This window comes from Cervus canadensis, chromosome 18 (genome assembly GCF_019320065.1).
Source record: "Cervus canadensis isolate Bull #8, Minnesota chromosome 18, ASM1932006v1, whole genome shotgun sequence".
In the NCBI taxonomy this organism is placed as follows: domain Eukaryota; kingdom Metazoa; phylum Chordata; class Mammalia; order Artiodactyla; family Cervidae; genus Cervus; species Cervus canadensis.
Window position 1 is genome coordinate 13,277,279 of NC_057403.1, and position 21,711 is coordinate 13,298,989.

Genomic DNA, 21,711 nt, shown 5'->3' on the forward strand with positions numbered 1-21,711 from the left:
AGGTGCTGGGATTCCAGGGGTGGAAACAGGACAACAAAATCCCCCTCAGTCTAGATCTGCACTGGCCGATAAAGTACTTACCCAGCCACGCGGTACCGACAGTGACTCTACACGAATATGAAAAAAGCATTCAGTTCTTCAGTCACACCCACCACATTTCAAGTGCTCAGTAGTGTCCTGTGGCCAGGTGCCATAGTGTTGGACACAGCAGATGTTTCAACAGAAAATTCTTCTGGACGTTGCACTCCAGATCACTGAAGGGCTACCGAGGGAACACTCACCCCAGGGAGGCTTTGCATGTATTGTGATAATCCATCAATAATTGCGAGTTTTGTATTTTTTGCTTCTTTTCACCAAAGCAAAGGATTTGAGAATCTCATGCGTTTTAAATTATCAACTGGTGGCACGATGTGGCCTGGCTCACCCAAACGGAGGGCTGAAGAGCATAAGACCATGAGGACCCCGGTGTGAACTGAGCTGGCAAATGGGGTGAAGGTCAAGCTCCACGGAGCCTTAGCTGCTCGTTGAGCTCTCTGCGTGTGATCTTTTCCTGCCTTAGGACTAAATCGCCCAAGAACTGTTTTAGTAAGAGAAACGTCAGGATCGCTAGAAATGAAGACATGCTGTGGCTTCATTTCTTGTTGCCTTTGTGAGTGAGCATACACCATACTGCTGTGTGATATATCTGAATGTGCAATCAATTCATAATATATGTTCAGTTCAGTTCAGTTCAGTCCCTCACTCGTGTCTGACTGCCACCCCATGAACTGCAGCATGCCAGGCCTCCCTGTCCATTACCAACTCGCAAACTGCACTCAAACCCATGTCCATTGAGTCGGTGATGCCATCCAATCATCTCATCCTCTGTCGTCCCCTCTCCTCCTGCCTTCAATCTTTCCCAGCATCAGGGTCTTTTCAAATGAGTCAGCTCTCCTCATCAGGTGGCCAAAGTATTGGAGTTCCAGCTTCAACATCACTCCTTCCAATGAACTCCCAGGACTGATCTCCTAGGATAGACTGGTTGGATCTCCTTGCAGTCCAAGGGACTCTCAGGAGTCTTCTCCAACACCACAGTTAAAAAGCATCAATTCTTCGGCGCTCAGCTTTCTTTATGGTCCAACTCTCACATCCATACATGACTACTGCAAAAACCATAGCCTTGACTAGTCGAATCTTTGTTGACAAAGTAATATCTCTGCTTTTTAATAAGCTGTCTAGGTTGGTCATAACTTTCCTTCTAAGGAGTAAGTGTCTTTTAATTTCATGGCTGCGATCACCACATTCAGTGATTTTGGAGCCCAGAAAAATAAAATCAGCCACTGTTTCCACTGTTTCCCCATGTATTTGCCATGAAGTGATGGGACCAGAGGCCACGATCTTAGTCTTCTGAATGTTGAGCTTTAACCAACTTTTTCACTCTCCTCTTTCACTTACATTAAGAGGCTCTTTAGATCTTCTTCACTTTCTGCCATAAGGGTGGTGTCATCTGCATATCTGAGGTTGTTGATATTTCTCCTGGCAATCTTGATTCCAACTTGTGCTTCCTCCAGCCCAGCGTTTCTCATGATGTTCTCTGCATATAAGTTAAATGAGCAGGGTGACAATATACAGCCTTGACGTACTCCTCTTCCTATTTGGAACCAGTCTGTTGCTCCATGTCCAGTTCTAACTGTTGCTTCCTGACCTGCATACAGGTTTCTCAAGAGGCAGGTCAGGTGGTCTGGTATTCCCATCTCTTTCAGAATTTTCCACAGTTTACTGTGATCCACACAGTCAAAGGCTTTGGCATAGTCAATAAAGCAGAAATAGATGTTTTTCTGGAACTCTCTTGCTTTTTTGATGATCGAGATGATGTTGGCAATTTGATCTCTGGTTCCTCTGCCTTTTCTAAAACCAGCTTGAACATCTGGAATTTCATGGTTCACGTATTGCTGAAGCCTGGCTTGGAGAATTTTGAGCATTACCTTACTAGTGTCTGAGATGAGTGCATTTGTGTGGTAGTTTGAGCATTCTTTGGCATTGCCTTTCTTAGGGATTGGAATGAAAACTGACCTTTCCCAGTGCTGTGGCCACTGCTGAGTTTTCCAAATTTGCTGGGATATTGAGTGTAGCACTTTCACAGCATCATCTTTCAGGATTTGAAATAGCTCAGCTGGAATTCCATCACCTCCATTAGCTTTGTTTGTAGTGATGCTTTACCAAAAACACACACATGGAAAATGGGCCATTTAACATTTGTGTTTTCTCTCATATCATCTCTTCTGAGAACACTCAGACTCAACAAGTTCCTTTTCTACTCCCAATCAAAAGTAGACACAAAGGTAGACTCTATCATTTTCATCACTTGTTAATGGGTTTTTGCCTTATTAAGGGGCAATTTTCATGTGAAAAATCCACATAAGTCATTTAGAATGCTGGTTGACACACCCATGTTGGAATAATTGAAGATCAAGGATTATTTCTTTTTAATTTTAAAAAAAAGTAAATTTATACTCTCATTTCCTTTTTCTCTATAGCTGCTAATAACATGTGATCATCATAAATTTTTTATCATAGAGTCTTTTGCTTGTATATTCCATTTCTCTTAAAAATATTCTCCATCATCCTTGAACTGTGGACAGCACTGTACATGACCACCACCAACTTCCCTCTCCCTTCAGTAACTCCTTGTGTCCCCAGGGGTCTAGGGAATGTTCTTTTCTCTCTAGAATGTACTCCCTCCTACCCCAAGGCTCTCCGCCTCCTCAAGAATCTGTTGCCTCAAGTACAGTGTAGACGCTGTTGTTGTTGTTCAGTCACTAAGTCATGTGTGAGTTTTGTGACCATGGACTGCGGCTCTCCAGGCTTCTCTGTCTTTCACTGTCTCCCAGAGTTTGCTCAAACTCAAGTCCATTGAGTCAATCATGCCATCCAACCATCTCATCCTCTGTTGCCCTCTTCTCCTCTTGCCCTCAATCTTTCCTAGCATCAGGGTCTTTTCCAATAGTCAGTTCTTTGCATCATGTGGTCAAATTATTGCAGCTTCAGCTTCACCATCAGTCCTACCAATGAATACTCTCAGGGTTGATTTCCTTTAAGATTGATGGCTTTGATCTCTTTGCTGTCCAAGGGACTCTCAAGAGTCTTCCCCAGCACCACAGTCTAAAAGCATGTTCTTCAGTGCTCGGCCTTCTTTACATCCAACTGTCACATCCATATAGACCTACTAGGAAACCATAGCTTTGACTAGAATGACCGCTGTTGGAACAGTGATTTCTAATACACTGTCTAGGTGTGTCACAGCTTTTCTTCCAAGAGGAAAGGTCTTTTAATTTCATGGCTGCAGTTACTATCCACAGTGATTTTGGAGCCCAAAAAAAGAAAATCTGTCACAGTAGCCACTTTTCCCCTAAATTTTTTCATTTGTTTGTTTGCCATGAAGTGCTGGGAACAGAGGCCATGCAATTGATTTTTTCGTGTGTTTACACTGTAGACATAGACCCCAGTTATTCTCATATTTCTTCTTTTAAAAAATAATTGATTATTAGCATTTGATGCCCACATGCTGTAGAATCTGAGTTCTTCAAGCACCTACAGAAGATGGCTTTAACTGGGTCATGGTTGTATTTCTGCTGTGTGACACCAATGCCTGGTACACAGTAGGTGCTTTGCAATACTTTATGAACTCACCCAAAATGAGAAGTAAATTCCATTTCTGGAGGGGCCTGGGAAATTAAATCTCTGAGTCCTAGTTGGAGCCAGACTGTCTGGGGCTGAATCAGGATGAGAACCTGGGTCCCACCCTTAGAGCAGGCAGTCAGACCGGGCAGAAAGAGAGAGGTGAGACCTCAGGTCTGGGCTGAGATGCCTCCTGAGCCCTGCCGAGTGACATCGTTGCTAAGTCCATGGAGGGGCGCCCCTTGCTGTGGGTCCACGGCCATGGGAACTCAGAGGGGTGGCGGCAGCCCCCCAGGGACCACATCCTGTTTGTCCTCTAGGGCCCCGTGGTCTCCCCATCTGTACAGGATGGGGGCGGAGGTGTCTGGGCGCTCAGAGCTGCAGACATGCCTTCCATCCTCCCTGGGCTTCTCTGCCTCAGCCACATGTGGAGGGCAGGAGGGGACTGCAGGAGGGCATGGGACACCCACCCCCCACCCCCAGTTAACAGGAACCTCAGGGCTCAGGCAGCTGGAGGGGCCAGGGATCCTGACGGGAAGAGAATGAGCACAGGCTTTCGGTGGCAAATCTCTCACTTCCAGGGCTGAGTCTGGGCCAGAGGACCCCGAAACCTGCAGGTGAGTCTTCCCAGGGTTCCTGGGTCCCCATGACTCACTTCAGTCCCGGGAAATCAGTGGGGGAGGAGGTGAGGGCACTGGGATTCTAGAGTGATGCTGGTGAAACCTGGAAGGGCCCCTGAGCTGAACTGGGGAGTGAAGGGTGGGGAGCTCCTGGGCTCAGCCTCTGACTTCCTTCCAGGGACCTTCCACAAACCCACCATCTGGGTTGAGCCTCTTTGGGCAGCTGAAGGTACCCGTCTGAATACACCATATGCAGAGTTGGAGTGTGAGAGTGAGTACACAGACCATCATGGAGTATGCTGCACTTGGCCTGCTCTATTTGGAGAAGGAAATGGTGACCCATTCCAATATTCTTGCCTGGAAAATCCCATGGATATTGGAGCCTGCCAGCTTACAGTCCATAGGGTTGCAGAGTCGGACACAATGGAGTGACTTCATTTTCTTTCACTTTGTTTTAAAATTTATTTATTTTACTGCTTCCATTTTTTTATTATTATTATTATTTTTTTTTACAGTGGGTTTTGTCATACATTGATATGAATCAGCCATGGATTTACATGTATTCCCAATCCCGATCCCCCCTCCCACCTCCTCTCCACCCAATTCCTCTGGGTCTTCCCAGTGCACCAGGCCGGAGCACTTGTCTCATGCATCCCACCTGGGCTGGTGATCTGTTTCACCATAGATAGTATACATGCTGTTCTTTTGAAATATCCCACCCTCACATTCTCCCACAAAGTTCAAAAGTCTGTTCTGTATTTCTGGTTCCATTTTTTAATCTCATAATATATTTTATTGAAGTGTAGTTGACTTACACTGTTTCAGGTGCACAGCAAGGTGATCTTCAGTTATACAAATACACATACATTATTTTTCAGATTATTTTCCATTTTAGGTTATGGCAACATATTGACTATGGTTCCCCGTGCTATGCAGTAAATCTGTGTCATTTGTTGCACATCTTTCTTTTTTAATTAGAAACCTAGCATTGTGTTCATACTCCTATTTTAAATTTATGCTATATTCCACCTCAGTATTATGCTACACTGACAGTGAAAGCATGATGCCAAAATCCCACCAGGTCCACGTTGAAAGTAAATGGAAAACAGAGGCTACATTAATTGTGGGAGGAAATATTGAATCACATGATGTTACTGCTGGGCTTCCCTGGTGACTCAGAAGATAAAGAATCTGCCTGCAATGCGGGAGACCTGAGCTCGATCCCTGGATTGGGAAGATCTCCTGGAGAAGGAGATGGCAACCCACCCCAGTATTCTCGCCTAGAGAATCCCCATGGACAGAGGAACCTGGCGGGCTGCAGCCCGTGGGATCACAAAGAGTCACACATGACTCAGGGACTAAGACTATTCTCAAGGCTCTGAACTTGAAAGGTATTACACTTTCCCTTTCGTAAAGAGATAAAAAGTGGCAGAGCAGACAGAACCTTCTGTCTTGTTGGGGGCTTAAAGGGACAGCATGACCAGACCTGCATGGACAGCTTTCAGAACAAAGGATTCCAAGAATAAAAGTTTTCCACAGTGGAGGGGACATAACAATAGCTATGGCTGATCCATGTTAATGTATGGCTGAAACTAATAATATTGTAGTTGTCCTTAAATTAAAATAAATAATAAATAAATTGAGGGAAAAAAGCTTGGAACAGGACTTCCCTGGTGGTCCAGTGGTTGGGAATCTGCCTGCCAATATGGGGACACTGGCCCGATCCTGGGACCAAGAGGATTCCACATGCCTTGGGGCACTTAAGCCCGTGGCTCACAAGCTCATGTTCCTTGACAGGGTGCTCCACAAGAAGAGAAGCCACTGCAAAGAGAAGACCCTGCACCAGAGCAAAGAGCAGGCCCCCTTCCCACAACTAGAGAAAGCCTGTGCACAGTGATGAACACCCAGTGGAGGCATCAATTAATTAATAAAAGTTTGCAACAATCAGCCACACCTCCTCCCCCTTTAGAGAGAGTGTGTGTGTGTGTAAGTGTAAAAGTGTGAGTCACAGGTGGGTGTTTAATCTGTATAGCTCTCTCTCCTCCTTGGAATTTTCTTCCCAATGAGCTAGGGTTATTTTACATTCAGTAAATACTGACCAACCCTCTCCACCCACCGAAAAGCCCATCTAACTCAGGTAAGATGATTCTTTGGGGCACGAGTTTACCATCTCGTTGGTCTGCTGGATTTCCAAATAAAGTCACTATTCCTTTCCTGAAGATCTCATCACTTTGTCCCATGACAAGCAATGTGAGGCTGCACTCAGAGCACATTCATGAGACATCAGCAGAGGTGTTGTTCATTTTAGACAAAACCAAAGACATCACTCTCACAACTGATATCTGTGGTTTAAAAGAAGAATCACAGATGGCCAACAGGCATATGAAAAGATGCTCAGCATTGCTCACTAGTAGAGAAAGGCCAACTGACACTGCGATGAGGTACCACCTCATACCAATCAGAGTGGCCATCATTAAACAGTTGACGAATAACACATGCAGCAGAGAGGTGTGGAGAAGAGGGAAACCCTCTTACACTTTTGGGGAATGTAAACTGGTTCAGCCACTGTGGCAGAAAATATGGAAGTTCCTCAAAAAAAGCAAAAACAGAGTTTCCATATGATCCAACAACTCCAGTCCCGAGCATATACCTGGAATAAAACTATACCTTGAAAAGATTCATGCACCCTTGTGTTCATAGCAGCACAACTTACAATAGCCAAGACATGGGAACAGACTAAATTTCGACCAACAGATGAATGGATAAAGAGGATGTTGTATATGCCTATACACACACACAATGGAATACTACTCAGACATTGGAAAAATAAAATCATGCCATTTGCAGCAGCATGGATGGACCAGGAGATTGACATATTAAGTGAAGTAAGACAGAAAGACAAAGACAGTTATCATGTGATATCACCCATTTGTGGAATCTAAAAGGAACGTATCAAGGAAAGAGGAACAGACTCACAGACACAGAGAACAGGCTGTGGTTGCTAAGGGGGAGGGAAGGATTGGGAGTTTGGGATGAGCAGATGAAATCTATTTTTACATAGAAAGGATAAAGAATGAGGTTCTACAGTATGGCACAGGGGATTCTATTCAGCATCTTGCCAAAAATCATGATGGAAAAGAATATATAGGTAAAGCTGAATCAATTTGCTATACAGTGGAAATGAACCATAGTTCATAATTTCCTTTGAATTTTAAAAATTTGTGATTTATATATCTGCAATGAAATACTACATGGCAAACAGCGAGAGTTTCACTTCTTCTTTTCCTATCTGGATTCCTTTTTTTTCTTTTTCTGCTCTGATTGCTGTGGCCAAAACCTCCAAAACTATGTTGAATAGTAGTGGTGAGAGTGGGCACCCTTGTCTTGTTCCTGATTTCAGGGGAAATGCTTTCAATTTTTCACCATTGAGGGTGATGCTTGCTGTGGGTTTGTCATATATAGCTTTTATTATGTTGAGGTATGTTCCTTCTATTCCTGCTTTCTGGAGAGTTTTAATCATAAATGGATGTTGAATTTTGTCACAGGTTTCTTCTGCATCTATTGAGATAATCATATGGTTTTTATCTTTCAATTTGTTAATGTGGTGTATTCCATTGATTGATTTGCAGATATTAAAGAATCCTTTTATTCCTGGGAGAAAGCCCACTTGGTCATGATACATGATTTTTTAATATGTTGTTGGATTCTGTTTGCTAGAATTTGGTTAAGGATTTTTGCATCTATGTTCACCAGTGATACTGGCCTATAGTTTTCTTCTTTTGTGGCATCTTTGTCTGGTTTTGGAATTAGGGTGATGTTGGCCTCATAGAATGAGTTTGGAAGTTTACCTTCTTCTGCAATTTTCTGGGAGAGTTTGAGTAAGATAGGTGTTAGCTCTTCTCTAAATTTTGGGTAGAATTCAACTGTGAAGCCATCTGGTCCTGGGCTTTTGTTTGCTGGAAGATTTCTTATTACAATTTCCTTGCTTGTGATGGGTCTGTTAAGATCTTCTATATATATATGGGAAATACATGTAAATCCATGCTGACTCATGTCAATGTATGGCAAAAACCACTACAATACTGTAAACTACTTAGCCTCCAACTAATAAAAATAAATGGGGAAAAAAGAAATATTACATGGCAGTCAAAATGCACAAACTGGAATGACAAAGAATACAGATCAATTCTGAAACATGATATTAAGTAAATAAAGGAACTTTTAAGAAAGGTGACTGGACTGTTACTCCATTATATACATGATGCTCAAGAGGAGACCAGATTTATTACTTAGGGCTCATCACTAATGTTAACAACCCCCACCCCCAGCAAAATGGAATGGAATCACTGCCCTTACTGAGGTTCTTTCCTGTCTATGAACAACAGCTGAACTGGGTGTATGTCTGCCCTTGGAGTCCTGAAACAGCTGGGCCGTTTTGTCCCTGTTTGGAGTTGATTGTAGATATGCCCCTCACTCAAACATTCTGGAGCTTGGAAGTCTCTACTTGACATATTTTGTGTTCATTTGAGTATGTAGTAAGCAAGGTTGTCCACCTTTTCAGGCAGAACAAATCCCCCTCCCAAAAAAACACCACCGTGATCTTTACACACATCATCTTTGTGTACATGTGTGGTCCTTGGATTGGAAAGGGAGCAAGAGAGAGAGACAGAAAGGGTGTGTGTGCAGTTTCCACTCACAGTCACGGAATAATTTCAGAAGAAGAACAGTCAGAGAAAGACAAATGTCCCCTGATATCGCTTCTTTGTGATATCTAAAAGAATGAACTTATTTACAAAACAGACTCACAGAGAAAGAAATTATGGTTACCAGGTGGTATAGTGTCAGGGGAATTAGAAGTTTGGGATTTATATACACAGGGCTATATTTAAAATGGATGACCAACAAGGACCTACTGTTATAACACAGAGAATTCTACTTAATATTCCGTGACTACCTAAGTGAGAAAAGAATCTGAAAGCAATAGATGCATGTAATGAATAACTGAATCACAATGTGTACAGCTGAAACTAACACAGTCAATTAGTCTCTTAATCACATATATTACAATATAGAATTTTTTACAATTTTCAAGGAGCCATAAGGTGCATGTCTTTTCCTCTCATAAGAATGCAGAATCAAAGTCCGTATTAATGAGCCTTTAATTGGGAACCTCTACTGAGCCTGAAACACGAGGTGAGTACATCGGATTTCTCTTCTGCAAAGACTTAAGGTTAATGACATTTATCATGAGCTTGGGGAAAGCGTACTGCATGGTATACACTGAATCACTGTTCCTACTTCATGAGGCAGCAAGATCTGTTCAAATCCTCCTATGTTTATAGTGTTTGGGAAACAACAACTGATGCTCGGGTCATGAGGCCTGCTCAGAGACGAGCCTCAGACAGACTTCCATCCCTGGCATGAGAGGAGGCTGCCCACCTTCCCCTGTGACCTGCACCAGGCTGACTGTATGAACAACACCGCCCGCCTTCCCCATCCTGTGACTCGGTCAGCCTCGCTCAGTCCTGCCTCCTGCCTCACAGAAGCAGAGCCATGTGGCCCTCACTCCTCAGCCTCCTGAGTCTCGGTGAGTCTGGAAAGACCCGGTAGGAGAGGGTTATGGTGGAAATCGGGGTTCTTCACACACTGACCAGGTTCCCTGGATGAGGGTGCAAGGAGCACGGGGTCCATTGGGACAAGCCATCTCTGACAGGCTTTTCCTTCTAGGATTCTGTGTGAGTCTGAGGATCTGGGCAGCTGTGGGTGAGTCCTCCCCATCCCTTATTTCTGTGTTCAGCAGAGCAGCCGGGGCTGAGGCAGATGACACTGGGGGACAGGGTGAGACCCCTGTCAGTACAGTGAGAGCCATGTGCCCTGTGGATCCCAGGTCCTCTATTGGCCTTGATACTCATCTTTACTCTCCCCAGAGGTTAGCCCAGCTCTGGTCTCTAGACTTGAAGGGACAGCGTGAAGTCTGGGAGCTGAGAGCTGGAGCCCTGAGTGCCATTTCTATCATCAGAGGGAGGTAAGGGTCTACAGCCCACAGACCCCTCTCAGACAAGGTGGCATCTCCAACCGGCCCTTCACAACAGGATCTGCAGGACCGCCCATTAGACCTGACCCCAGGGGAGGGGCGGGGCATCAGGCAGGGCCACCTGGACCTGGTCGCACATTTGATGGAGGCTAGCTATCAAAGGAGCGGGGCTCATGGTTTCCTTCGTTCTTTTCAGTCAAGTGGCTTTTTCTCTTCTTAGTTGTGTTACTGTAAGTTGCCCAGTCGTGTCTGTCTCTTTCTGACCCCATGGACTGTAGCTCAGCAGGCTCCTCTGTCCATGGGGTTCTCCAGGCAAGAATACTGGAGGAGGTTACCATTACCTTGTCCAGGAGATTTTGCCAACTCAGGGATTGAACCCTGCTCACCTGCATGACAGGAATATTCTCTAACATTTGAGCTACAACAAATGCAACAGGGGAGCCCTTTCACTTCTTTTCCATGTATCAATTTTTCCGAGGTGTTTTCTTTTGCCTGCATCATGCAGCTTGCAGGATCTTAGTTCCCTGATCAGGGATCAACCCGAGCCTTTGGCAGAGAAAGCGCCGAGTCCTAATTACTGGACCACTAGGGAATCCCTAGTGTCTTGTTTTGAGAGAAACTTTTTCAACATTTTGTCAACCCAAGGAGTGATTCTTATGAATCACTTCTGAGAATCATATTCTTAGAATCTCTGTGATCTCCGTCCTGTGTTGACTGTGTCTCTGTCTGTCCCCAAACCCCAGGTGTCCTTGAGAATCAAGGTGATGCACTTTAGGATAGGAGACTTCAAAGAATTGAAGGGGATGGCCCCATGGGGGCAGGTTGGAGAGGAAACTGTTCCTGTTGTCCTCTCAAAACCTGTGCCTCCTTCTGTCCTAGGTGAATATGACAAGCCCTCTTTGTCAGCCTGGCCAAGCACCGTGGTTCCCTTAGGACAGACTGTGACTCTTCAGTGTCACTCCTGTTCTCCATTTGCATTATTCAGACTGTTCAAAACAGATGGGACCAGTTTGCCTGAGCTCCAGGGACATCATGTCAAAACCTTCACCCTTGGCCCAGTGACCAGAGAACATGCCGGGTCCTACACGTGTTCTGGAGCCTACCAGTCCCGACACAGTGACCCACTGCAGATTGTGGTCACAGGTAGGAGGGGTCCAGCCAGCCCGGGATGGCCGAGCCTGCAGACAATCCTACTATAGGTCCACTTGCCAGTGCAGCCAAGGACGTCCTCAGGATTCCCAGCCAGGACCTAACCAGGGAAAGAGAATCCACTCTGAGAGTTTAAACTCAGGGTGTTGATAGAGGGATGGGATGCCCGGCTGAGGAAGCAGGAGCATCCCTAGGCATTAGTTAGACAGGATGCGGCCACCCCCTGCCAGGAGGGAGGATGGGAATGACCCTGATCCAGCACCTGCCACCCAGTAGGGAGCTGTAATCCCGTATGAAGGAGCTGGGGTCCGGGGAGAAGTCCCAGGAATGTCTCCAGTGGCATGAGGCGGGGTCACAGATGGGAAATGTTCCCTTTTTTCTCCACTTCCTTCCCGTTGATGCCAGTCATCACCCGTGATATAGGAGATGTGTGTGAAGGGAGCCAGGGTATGAATCCTCAGAACCACCCAGACCTCAAATGCAAATTAGGGACGGGATGAAGCTGAGAGCGTGTGCAATCCACTCCAGTATTTTCGCCTGAAGAATCCCATGGAGAAAGGAGCCTGGCAGGCTCATGGGGTCCGACAGAGTCAGACACAACTGAAGTGACTTGGCATGCATGCATGAAGCTGAGAGCAGATCCAACAGCTACAGAGCTTAGAATAAGCACAGAGGAGGTTAGAGGTCTTGAGCAAAAAGAGAAAAGCATGAGCCAGACCCGAGAACAAGGCTAGAGAGAATGCCACAGAACAGACAGGAAGGGTAATTGGCTTTGGTGGTTCACGGGGACATTTTTCACACCTTCAGATGTCAGGGGAAGCGCCGAGGAGGGGTGACTCACTGAAGCTCACAACCTCTTTGCTCCTAGGTGTGTTCCCAAAACCCGCCATCTCAGCCCACCCAGGCCCCATAGTGAGGGCGGGAGGGAATGTGACCCTACGCTGTCACTCACCACTGCTGCCGGACAAATTTATGCTGCACAAAAAAGGCAGCACAGGGCATTTTCAGAGACATGTAGAGACGCTCCCGGGCGGGCGTACCCCTGCTGACTTCTCCATTGGCCCCATGACCTCGGGGAGTGAGGGCACCTACAGATGCTACGGCTCTCTCATACGCTCCCCCTATGAGTGGTCAGCCCCCAGTGACCCCGTGGACATCGTCATGACAGGTGAGTGTGCCCAGACCAGTCCCCTCTGCTGTGAATACTCTCAGGGTTGATTTCCTTTAGGATTGATGGGTTTGAGCTCCTTGCTCTCCAAGGGACTCTCAAGAGTCTTCCCCAGCACCACAGTCTAAAAGCATGTTCTTCAGTGCTCAGCCTCTTTACGTCCAGCTCTCACATCCGCATGTGCCTACTAGGAAACCATAGCTTTGACTATAAGGACCTTTGTTGGCACACTGATTTCTAATGCACTGTCTCGGGTTGTCACAGCTTTTCTTCCAAGGAGAGGGGTCTTTTAATTTCATGGCTGCTGCCACTGTCCACAGTGGTTTTGGAGCTCAAGAAAAGAAAATCTGTCACACTTGCCACTTTTCCCCTAAATTTTTTCATTTGTTTGTTTGCCATGAACAGTTGGGAAGAGAGGCCATGCAATTGATTTTTTCGAGTGTTTACAGTGTAGACATAGACCCCAGTTATTCTCATATTTCTTCTTTTAAAAAATAATTGATTATTAGCATTTGATGCCCGCATTCTGCAGAATCTGAATTCTTCAAGCACCTACAGAAGATGGCTTTAACTGGGTCATGGTTGTATTTCTGCTGTGTGACACCAATGCCTGGTACACAGTAGGTGCTCTGCAATACTTTATGAACTGACCCAAAATGAGAAGTAAATTCCATTTCTGGAGGGGACTGGGAAAATAAATCTCTGAGTCCTAGTTGGAGCCAGACTGTCTGGGGCTGACTCAGGATGAGAAACTGGGTCCCACCCTTAGAGCAGGCAGTCAGACCGAGCAGAAAGAGAGAGGTGAGACCTCAGGTCTGGGCTGAGATACCTCCTGAGCCCTGCCGAGTGACATCGTTGCTAAGTCCATGGAGGGGCCCCCCTTGCTGCGGGTCCACGGCCATGGGAACCCAGAGGGGTGGCAGCAGCCCCCCAGGGAACACATCCTGTTTGTCCTCTAGGGCCGCATGGTCTCCCCATCTGTACAGGATGGAGGCGGAGTTGCTTGGGCACTCAGAGCTGCAGACATGCCTTCCATCCTCCCTGGGCTTCCCTGCTTCAGCCAGATGTGGAGAGCAGGGAGGAGACCGCAAGAGGACATGGGATGTCCACCCCCCACCCCCAGTTCACGGGAACCTCAGGGCTCAGGCAGCTGGAGGGACCAGGGATCCTGATGGGGAGAGAATGAGCACAGGCTTTTGGTGGCAAATCTCTCACTTCCAGGGCTGAGTCTGGGCCAGAAGACCCCGAACCCTGCAGGTGAGTCTTCCCAGGGCTTCTGGGTCGCCATATCTAGCTTCAGTCCCAGGAAATTGGTGGGGGAGGAGGTGGGGGCACTGGGATTCTAGAGTGATGCTGGTGAAACCTGGAAGGGCTCCTGAGCTGAACTGGGGAGTGAGGGGTGGGGAACTCCTGGGCTCAGCCTCTGACTTCCTTCCAGGGACCTTCCACAAACCCACCATCAGGGTTGAGCCTCTTTGGGCAGCTCAAGGGGCCTATGTGAATACACCATGTGCAGAGTTGGAGTGTGAGCGTGAGTACACGACCATCAGGAAGTGTGCTGCAGTTGGCCTGCAGGATTTGGAGAAGGAAATGGCGACCCATTCCAGTGTTCCTGCTTGGAAAATCCCATGGATATTGGAGCCTGCCAGCCTACAGTCCATAAGGTTGCAGAGTCAGACACAATGGAGTGACTTCATTTTCTTTCCCTTTGTTTTAAAATTCATTTATTTTACTGGTTCCATTTTCTAATCTCATAATATATATATTTTGTTGAAGTGTAGTTGACTTACAGTGTCTCAGGTGCACTGCAAGGTGAGTTTAAGTTATACAAATACACATACTTTTTTTTCAGATTATTTTCCATTTTAGATTATGGCAACATATTGACTATGGTTCCCTGTGCTATACCGTAAATCTGTGTCACTTGTTGCACATCTTTTTTTAATTAGAAACCTAGCATTGTGTTCATACTCCTATTTTAAAGTTTATGGTATATTCCACCTCAGTATTATGCTACACTGGCAGTGAAAGGATGATGCCAAAATCCCACCAGGTCCACGTTAAAAGAAAATGGAAAACCGTGGCAATGTGAATTGTGGGAGGAAATATTGAATCACATGATGTTACTGGTGGGCTTCCCTGGTGACTCAGATGATAGAGAATCTGCCTGCAGTGCGGGAGATCTCAGTTTGATCCCTGGATTGGGAAGATCTCCTAAAGAAGGAGATGGCAACCCACCCCAGTATTCTTGCCTAGAGAATCCCCATGGACAGAGGAACCTGGCGGGCTGCAGCCCGTGGGATCACAGAGAGTCACACATGACTCAGGGACTAAGACTAGTCTCAAGGCTCTGAACTTGAAAGGTATTACACTTTCCCTTTTGTAAAGAGATAAAAAGTGTAGAACAGACAGAACCTTTTGTTTTGCTGGGGGCTTAAAGGGATATTATGACCAGACCTGCACAGACAGCTTCGAGAACAAAGGATTCCAAGATTAAAAGTTTTCCAGAGTGGAGGGGACGTAAGCTATGACTGATCCATGTTGATGTATGGGAGAAACTAACAAAATTGTACTTGTAAAAAAGTAAATAAATTAAGGGGGGGGGAAGCTTGTAACAGGACTTCCCTGGTGGTCCAGTGGTTGGGAATCTGCCTGCCAATGCAGGGAACACGGGCCTGATCCTGGGACTGGGAAGATTCCACATGCCTCGAGGCAGTTAAGCCCATGGGCCACAAGCCCATGAGACTAGAGCGGGAGCTCTACAGCAAGAGAAGCCACGGCGATGAGAAGACTCTGCGCCACCGCAAAGAGCAGACCCCCCTTCCCGCAACTAGAGAAAGCCTGTGCCCAGTACAGCCATTAATGAATTAATTAAAGCATTGCAACCACCAACTACACCTCCTCCTTTTTTACAGTGTGTCTGTGTGTGTAATTGTGAAAGTGTGAGTTCACAGGTGGGTATTGAATCTGTACAGTTCTCTCTTCTCCTTGGAATTTTCTTCCACACGCTGCTGCTGCTGCTACTTCATCAGTCGTGTCCGACTCTGTGCGACCCCATGGACTGCAGCCTACCAGGCTCCTCCGGCCATGGGATTCTCCAGGCAAGAGTACTGTAGTGGGGTGTCATTGCCTTCTCCTCTTCCCCATGGGCTCGGGTTATTTTATATTCAGTAAACACTTACCATCTCCCTTGCCCCCAAAAGCCCATCTAACTCAGATAGGATGATTCTTTGAGGAACGAGTTCACCATCTTTTGGTTGGCTGGCTTTCCAAATAAAGTCACTATTCCTTTCCTGAAGACCTCATCACTGTGTCCCATGACAAGAAATGTGAGGTTGGACTCAGAGCACATTCACGAAGCTTTAGCAGACGTGTTATTCATTTTAGACAAAAACCAAAGGCATCACTCTCACAATTGATATCTGTGGCTTAAAAGAAGATACACAGATGGCCAACAGGACTATGAAAAGATGCTCAGCATTGCTCATTAGTAGAGAAAGACCATTTGACACTGCAATGAGGTACCACCTCATACCTATCAGAATGGCCATCATTAAACAGTTGATGAAAAATAGATGCTGGAGAGCATGTGCAGAAGAAGGAAACCATCTTACACTGTTGGGGGAGTGTAAACGGGTGCAGCCACTGTGGAAAACAGTATGGAGGTTCCTCAAAAAACTAAAAACTGAGTTTCCATGTGATCCAACAATTCCAATCCCGAATGTATATCTATGACAAAACTGTACCTTGAAAAGATTCATGCACCCTTGTGTTCATAGCAGCACAACTTGAAATAGTCAAGACATGGGAACAGCCTAAATGTGCATCGACAGATGAATGGATAAAGAAGATGTTGTATATGCCTATACACACACACAATGCAATACTACTCAGACATTGAAAAAATGACATCATGAGATTTGCAGCAGCATGGATGGACCTGGCGATTAACATACTAAGTGAAGTAAGACAGAAAGAGAAAAACAATTATCATATGATATTACCCATATGTGGACTCTAAAAGGAACATATCAATGAAACAGGAACAGAATCCCAGACATAGAGAACTGGCTTGTGGTTGCCAAGGGGGAGGGAAGGATTGGGAGTTTGGGATGAGCAGATGAAATCTATTTACACATAAAATGGATTAACATTGAGGTCCTACAGCATGGCACAGGGGATTCCATTCAGAATCTTGCCATAAATCATAATGGGAAAGAATATATATGTGGAGCTGAATCAGTTTTCTGTACAGGAGACATAAACTATACTCCAAAATTTTTCTTAATTTTTAAAAATTTGTGGTTTATATACATGCAATGAAACATTACTTGGCAGTAAAAATGCACAGACTGAAATGACAAAGAACACAGATCAAATTCTGAAACATGATATTAAGTAAATAAATGGAAATTTTAAGAAGGGTGACTGGACTGTTACTCCATTACATATATAATGATCAAGAGGAGACCAGATTTATTACTTAGGGCTCATCACTAATCTTAATAACCCCCACCCCCAGCAAAATGGTCTGGAATCAGTGCCCTTACTGAGATTCTTTCCTGTCTGTGAACAACAGCTGAACTGGGTGTATGTCTGCCCTTGGAGTCCTGAAACAGCTTGGTCGTTTTGTCCCTGTTTGGAGTTGATTGGAGATATGCCCCTCACTCAAGCATTCTGGAGCTTGAAAGTCTCTACTTGACATATTTTGTGTTCATTTGAGTATGTAGTAAGCAAGATTGTCCACCTTTCCAGGCAGAACAAATCCCCCTCCCAAAAAAATGCCACCGTGATCTTTACACACGTTATCTTTGTGTACATGTGTGGTCCTTGGATTGGAAAGGGAGCAAGAGAGAGAGACAGAAAGGCTGTTGTGTGTGCAAAGTTTCCACTCACAGTCACGAAATAATTTCAGATGAAGAAGAGTCAGAGAAAGACAAATATCACATGATATTGCTTCTTTGTGACATCTAAAACAATGAACTTATTTACAAAACAGACACACAGAGAATGAACTTATGGTTACCAGGAGGGATAGTGTCAGGGGGAGGTTAGCTTGAGTGTTTAGGATTGATATATACACACAGCTATATTTAAGATGGATGACCAACAAGGACCTACTGTAAAAACAGAATTCTACTTAATATTCTGTGACTACCTAAGTGAGAAAAGAGTTTGAAAAGCAACAGATGCATGTATATGTATAACTGATTCACTTTGTTGAACAGCTGAAACTAACACAGTTAGTTTCTTAATCACATATATTACAATATAGAATTTTTTAATATTTTCAAAGAGCCATAATATGCATGACTGTTCCTCTTATAAGAATACAGAATCAAAGTCTCTATTAATGACTCTTTAATTGGCAACGTGCACTGAGCCTGAATATGAGGTGGGTACATGGAATTTCTCTTCTGAAAGGAGTTAAGGTTAATGACATTTATCATGAGCTTGGGGAAAGCATCCTGCATACTATACACCAAATCACTGTTTCTACTCCTGAAGGCAGCAAGACCTGTTCAAATCCTCCTATGTTTATAGTGTTCAGGGAAACAAAAATTGACGCTCAGGTCATGAGGTGATCTCAGTGACGAGGCTCAGACAGACTTCCATCCCTGGCGTGAGAGGAGGCTGCCCATCTTCCCCTGTGACAGGCACCAGGCTGACTGTATGAACAACACCACCCGCCTTCCGCATCCTGTGACTCGGTCAGCTTTGCTCAGTCCTGCCTCCTGCCTCACAGAAGCAGAGCCATGTGGCCCACAATCCTCAGCTCCTAGGTCTCGGTGAGTCTGGAAAGACCTGGTAGGAGAGGGTTATGGTGGAAATCGGGGTTCTTCACACCACTGACCAGGTTCCCTGGATGAGGGTGCAAGGAGCGTGGGGTCCATCGGGACAAGCCATCTCTGACGGGCTTTTCCTTCTAGGATTCTGTGTGAGTCTGAGGATCTGGGCAGCTGTGGGTGAGTCCTCCCCATCCCTTATTTCTGTGTTCAGCAGAGCAGGTGGGGCTGAGGCAGATGACACTGGGGGGCAGGGTGAGACCCCTGTCAGTACACTGAGAGCCACGTGCCCTGTGGATCCCAGGTCCTCCATTTGTCCTTGATACTCACCTTCACTCTCCCCAGAGGTTAGCCCAGGTCTGGACTCTGGACCTGAACGGACAGCATGAAGTCTGGGAGCTGAGAGCTGAGGCCCTGAGTGCCATTTCTATCATGAGAGGGGAGCAAAGGGCTGCAGCCCACAGACCCCTCTCCAACAAGATGGCATCTCCAACCGCCCTTTAGCAAAAGGATCTGCAGAACCGCCCGCTAGACCTGACCCCAGGGGAGGGGCTGGGCGTCAGGCAGGGCCATGTGGCCCTGGTCCCACATTTGATGGAGGCTAGCTGACAAAGGAGCGGGGTTCATGGTTTCCTTCCTGCTTTTCAGTCAGGTGGCTTTTTCTCCTCTGAGTTGTGTTACTGTTAGTCACTCTCTCAAGTCTGACTCTGCGACCCCATGGACTGTAGTTCATCAGGCTCCTCTGTCCATGGGATTCCCCAGGCAAGAATACTGGAGTGGGTTGCCATTTCCTTCTCGGAGGCATCTTCCCTACCTGGGGACTGAACCCTGCTCTCCTGCCTTGCAGGGAGATTCTTTACCGTTTGAGCTGCACAAACACAACAGGGAAGTCCTTTCCCTTCTTTACCACTCGTCATTTTTCTGTGGTGTTTCCTTTTGCCTGCATTGTGCAGTGTGCAGGATCTCAGTTTCCTGATAAGGGAGTCAACCCGGGCCCTTGGCGGGGAAAGTGCTAAGTCCTAACCACTGGATCACCTGGGAATCCCCAGTGTTTTGTGTTTTGAGAGAGTTTTCAACATTTTGTCAGTCCAAGGACTTATTCTTCTCCTGAGAAGAATCACTGCTCAGAATCACATTCTCAGAATCTCCATGACATCTGTCCTGGGTTGACTGTGTCTCTGTCTGTCTCCAAGCCCGAGGTGTCCTTCAGTATCAGGGTGATTCACTTTAGAGTAGGTGCCTTGGAAGAATTGAAGGGGAAGCGCTCCAACAAAGCAGTGGGGAGAGGGGACCGTTCTTACTTTCCTCTCAAAGCCTGTGCCTCCTTCTGTCCTAGGTGAATATGACAAGCTCTCTTTGTCAGCCTGGCCAAGCCCTGTGGTTCCCTTAGGACAGACTGTGACTCTTCGGTGTCACTTCCTTTCTCCACTTAAGAGATTCAGACTGTTCAAAACAGATGGGACCAGTTTGTCCGAGCTCCAGGGAATTCATTTCAACAACTTCACCCTTGGCCCGGTGACCAGAGAACATGCTGGGTCCTACACGTGTTCTGGATTCTCCAGGTTTCTCCCTCTGTTGCCCAGACACAGTGACCCCCTGCACATTGTCGTCACAGGTAGGATGGGTCCAGCAAAGCCCAGGACAGCCTTCTATGCAGGCAATCCCACCCTAGGTCCAAGTTCCTTATGTAGTTCAAGACTGACTCAGGATTCCTAGCCAGGAACAAACCAGGAAAGACAACCCAGTATGAGAGTTTAAACTCTGGGTGTTGAATAGATGGGGTGCCCAGCGCAGGAAGCAGGAGACTCCCTCAGCATTAGTTAGACAGGGTGCAGCCACTGCCTGCCAGCAGGGGGGATGGGGAATTACCCTGATCCAGCACCTGCCATGCAGTAGGGAGCTGTAGTCCCCGATGAAGGAGCTGGAGCCCCAGGAAGGAGTCCCAGGAAAGCATCCAGAGGCATGAGATGGGGTCATATGGGAAATATTCCCTTTTCTCCACCTCCATCCCAATGTCCTGCCAGTCATCGCCCACATTCTAGATGAGTGTGAAGGGAGCCAGGGAATGCATCCTCAGAACCACCCAGCTCCCCACCACACATATTAGGGATGGGATGAAGCTGAGAGCATGGCAACAGAGGAGGCTGGAGGTCTTGAGCAAAGAGAAACAGAAAAGCATGAGCCAGACCCGAGAACAAGGTTAAAGAAAATGCAACACAACAGACAGGAAGGGTAATTGGCTCTGCTGGTTCACGGGGACATTTTTCACACCTTCAGATGTCAGGGGAAGCGCCGAGGTGGGGTGACTCACTGAAGCTCACCACCTCTTTGCTCCTAGGTGTGTTCACAAAACCTGCCATCTCAGCCCACCCAGGCCCCCTCGTGCGGGAGGAAAGGAATGTGACCCTTCGCTGTCACTCACAGCTGTTGTTTGACAAGTATATCCTGCACCAGGAAAACAGCACAGGGCATTTCCAGAGACGTGGAGAGACGCTCCCGGGTGGGCATGCCGCAGCTGACTTCTTCATTGGCCCCATGACCTCGGGGAGTGCGGGCACCTACAGATGCTACGGCTCTCTCAGCCGCTCCCCCTATGAGTGGTCAGCCCCCAGTGACCCCGTGGACATCGTCATCACAGGTGAGTGTGTCCAGACCAGTCCCCTCTGCTGTCTGTGTCACAGAAGGTCTGGTGTCCAGTCCAGCATCAGTACCGGGAGACAATGACAGGCGTGCAGAGATGCTCACACACTCGGGAGAGGGAACAAACCAGAGAGAGAGGAGGTGTGAACACGGAAGGAAAAGAGAACAGAGTACCTGCCATGTGGTAAAGAGAAGACACAGCCGGTGACAGAGTGAAGGGGCAAGAACATGAAAGAATGATCAATGGAGAAAGATGTACCAGAGCAGGGACCCGGGCAGTTCCCGGCTCAGGCAGCCAACGATGGTTGGTTAAGGGACTGGTTTCCCGCTTTCACGTCAGAGCTCCCTTCCTCTGTCAGGAGCGCTGTGGTACCAGACGCCCTTGCAGTCCGGCCCCTGGGTGATCGAGATAGAGGTTGACACCCTGAAGTTGCTCAGCCTCATGGTTTAATGCATCCTTCTGCACAAAGAGGGGGGAGTGGTCCCTCCCACCCTCCCTACAAAGGAGTCCCTTCCAGCCCCTGGGGGTGGGCAGGGCAGCACTGAACACTCCCTCAGGTCAAAGATCCTGTGAGATTCTGGAAATTTCCACTCCATAAGGTCTGCTTCTGGGTCAGTATCATGTTTTCTTAGGGTCCCAGCAGTAATTAGTAGGTT

The 21,711-nt window shown here is 46.7% G+C and overlaps 1 protein-coding gene across 1 annotated transcript in view; it reads left to right on the forward strand.

Moving 5' to 3' along the window:
• Positions 1 to 9,819: 9,819 nt before the first annotated feature.
• The window catches only part of LOC122421225 (killer cell immunoglobulin-like receptor 3DL1), a 39,979-nt gene continuing 28,087 nt past the window's right edge, over positions 9,820 to 21,711 (forward strand). Inside the window, exons 1-4 of the mRNA XM_043437098.1 lie at positions 9,820 to 9,864; positions 10,005 to 10,040; positions 11,191 to 11,454; positions 20,753 to 21,052. Coding sequence (XP_043293033.1) covers positions 9,831 to 9,864; positions 10,005 to 10,040; positions 11,191 to 11,454; positions 20,753 to 21,052 — 634 coding nt within the window. The 5' untranslated portion in view covers positions 9,820 to 9,830. The remainder of the gene's footprint in view (positions 9,865 to 10,004; positions 10,041 to 11,190; positions 11,455 to 20,752; positions 21,053 to 21,711) is intronic.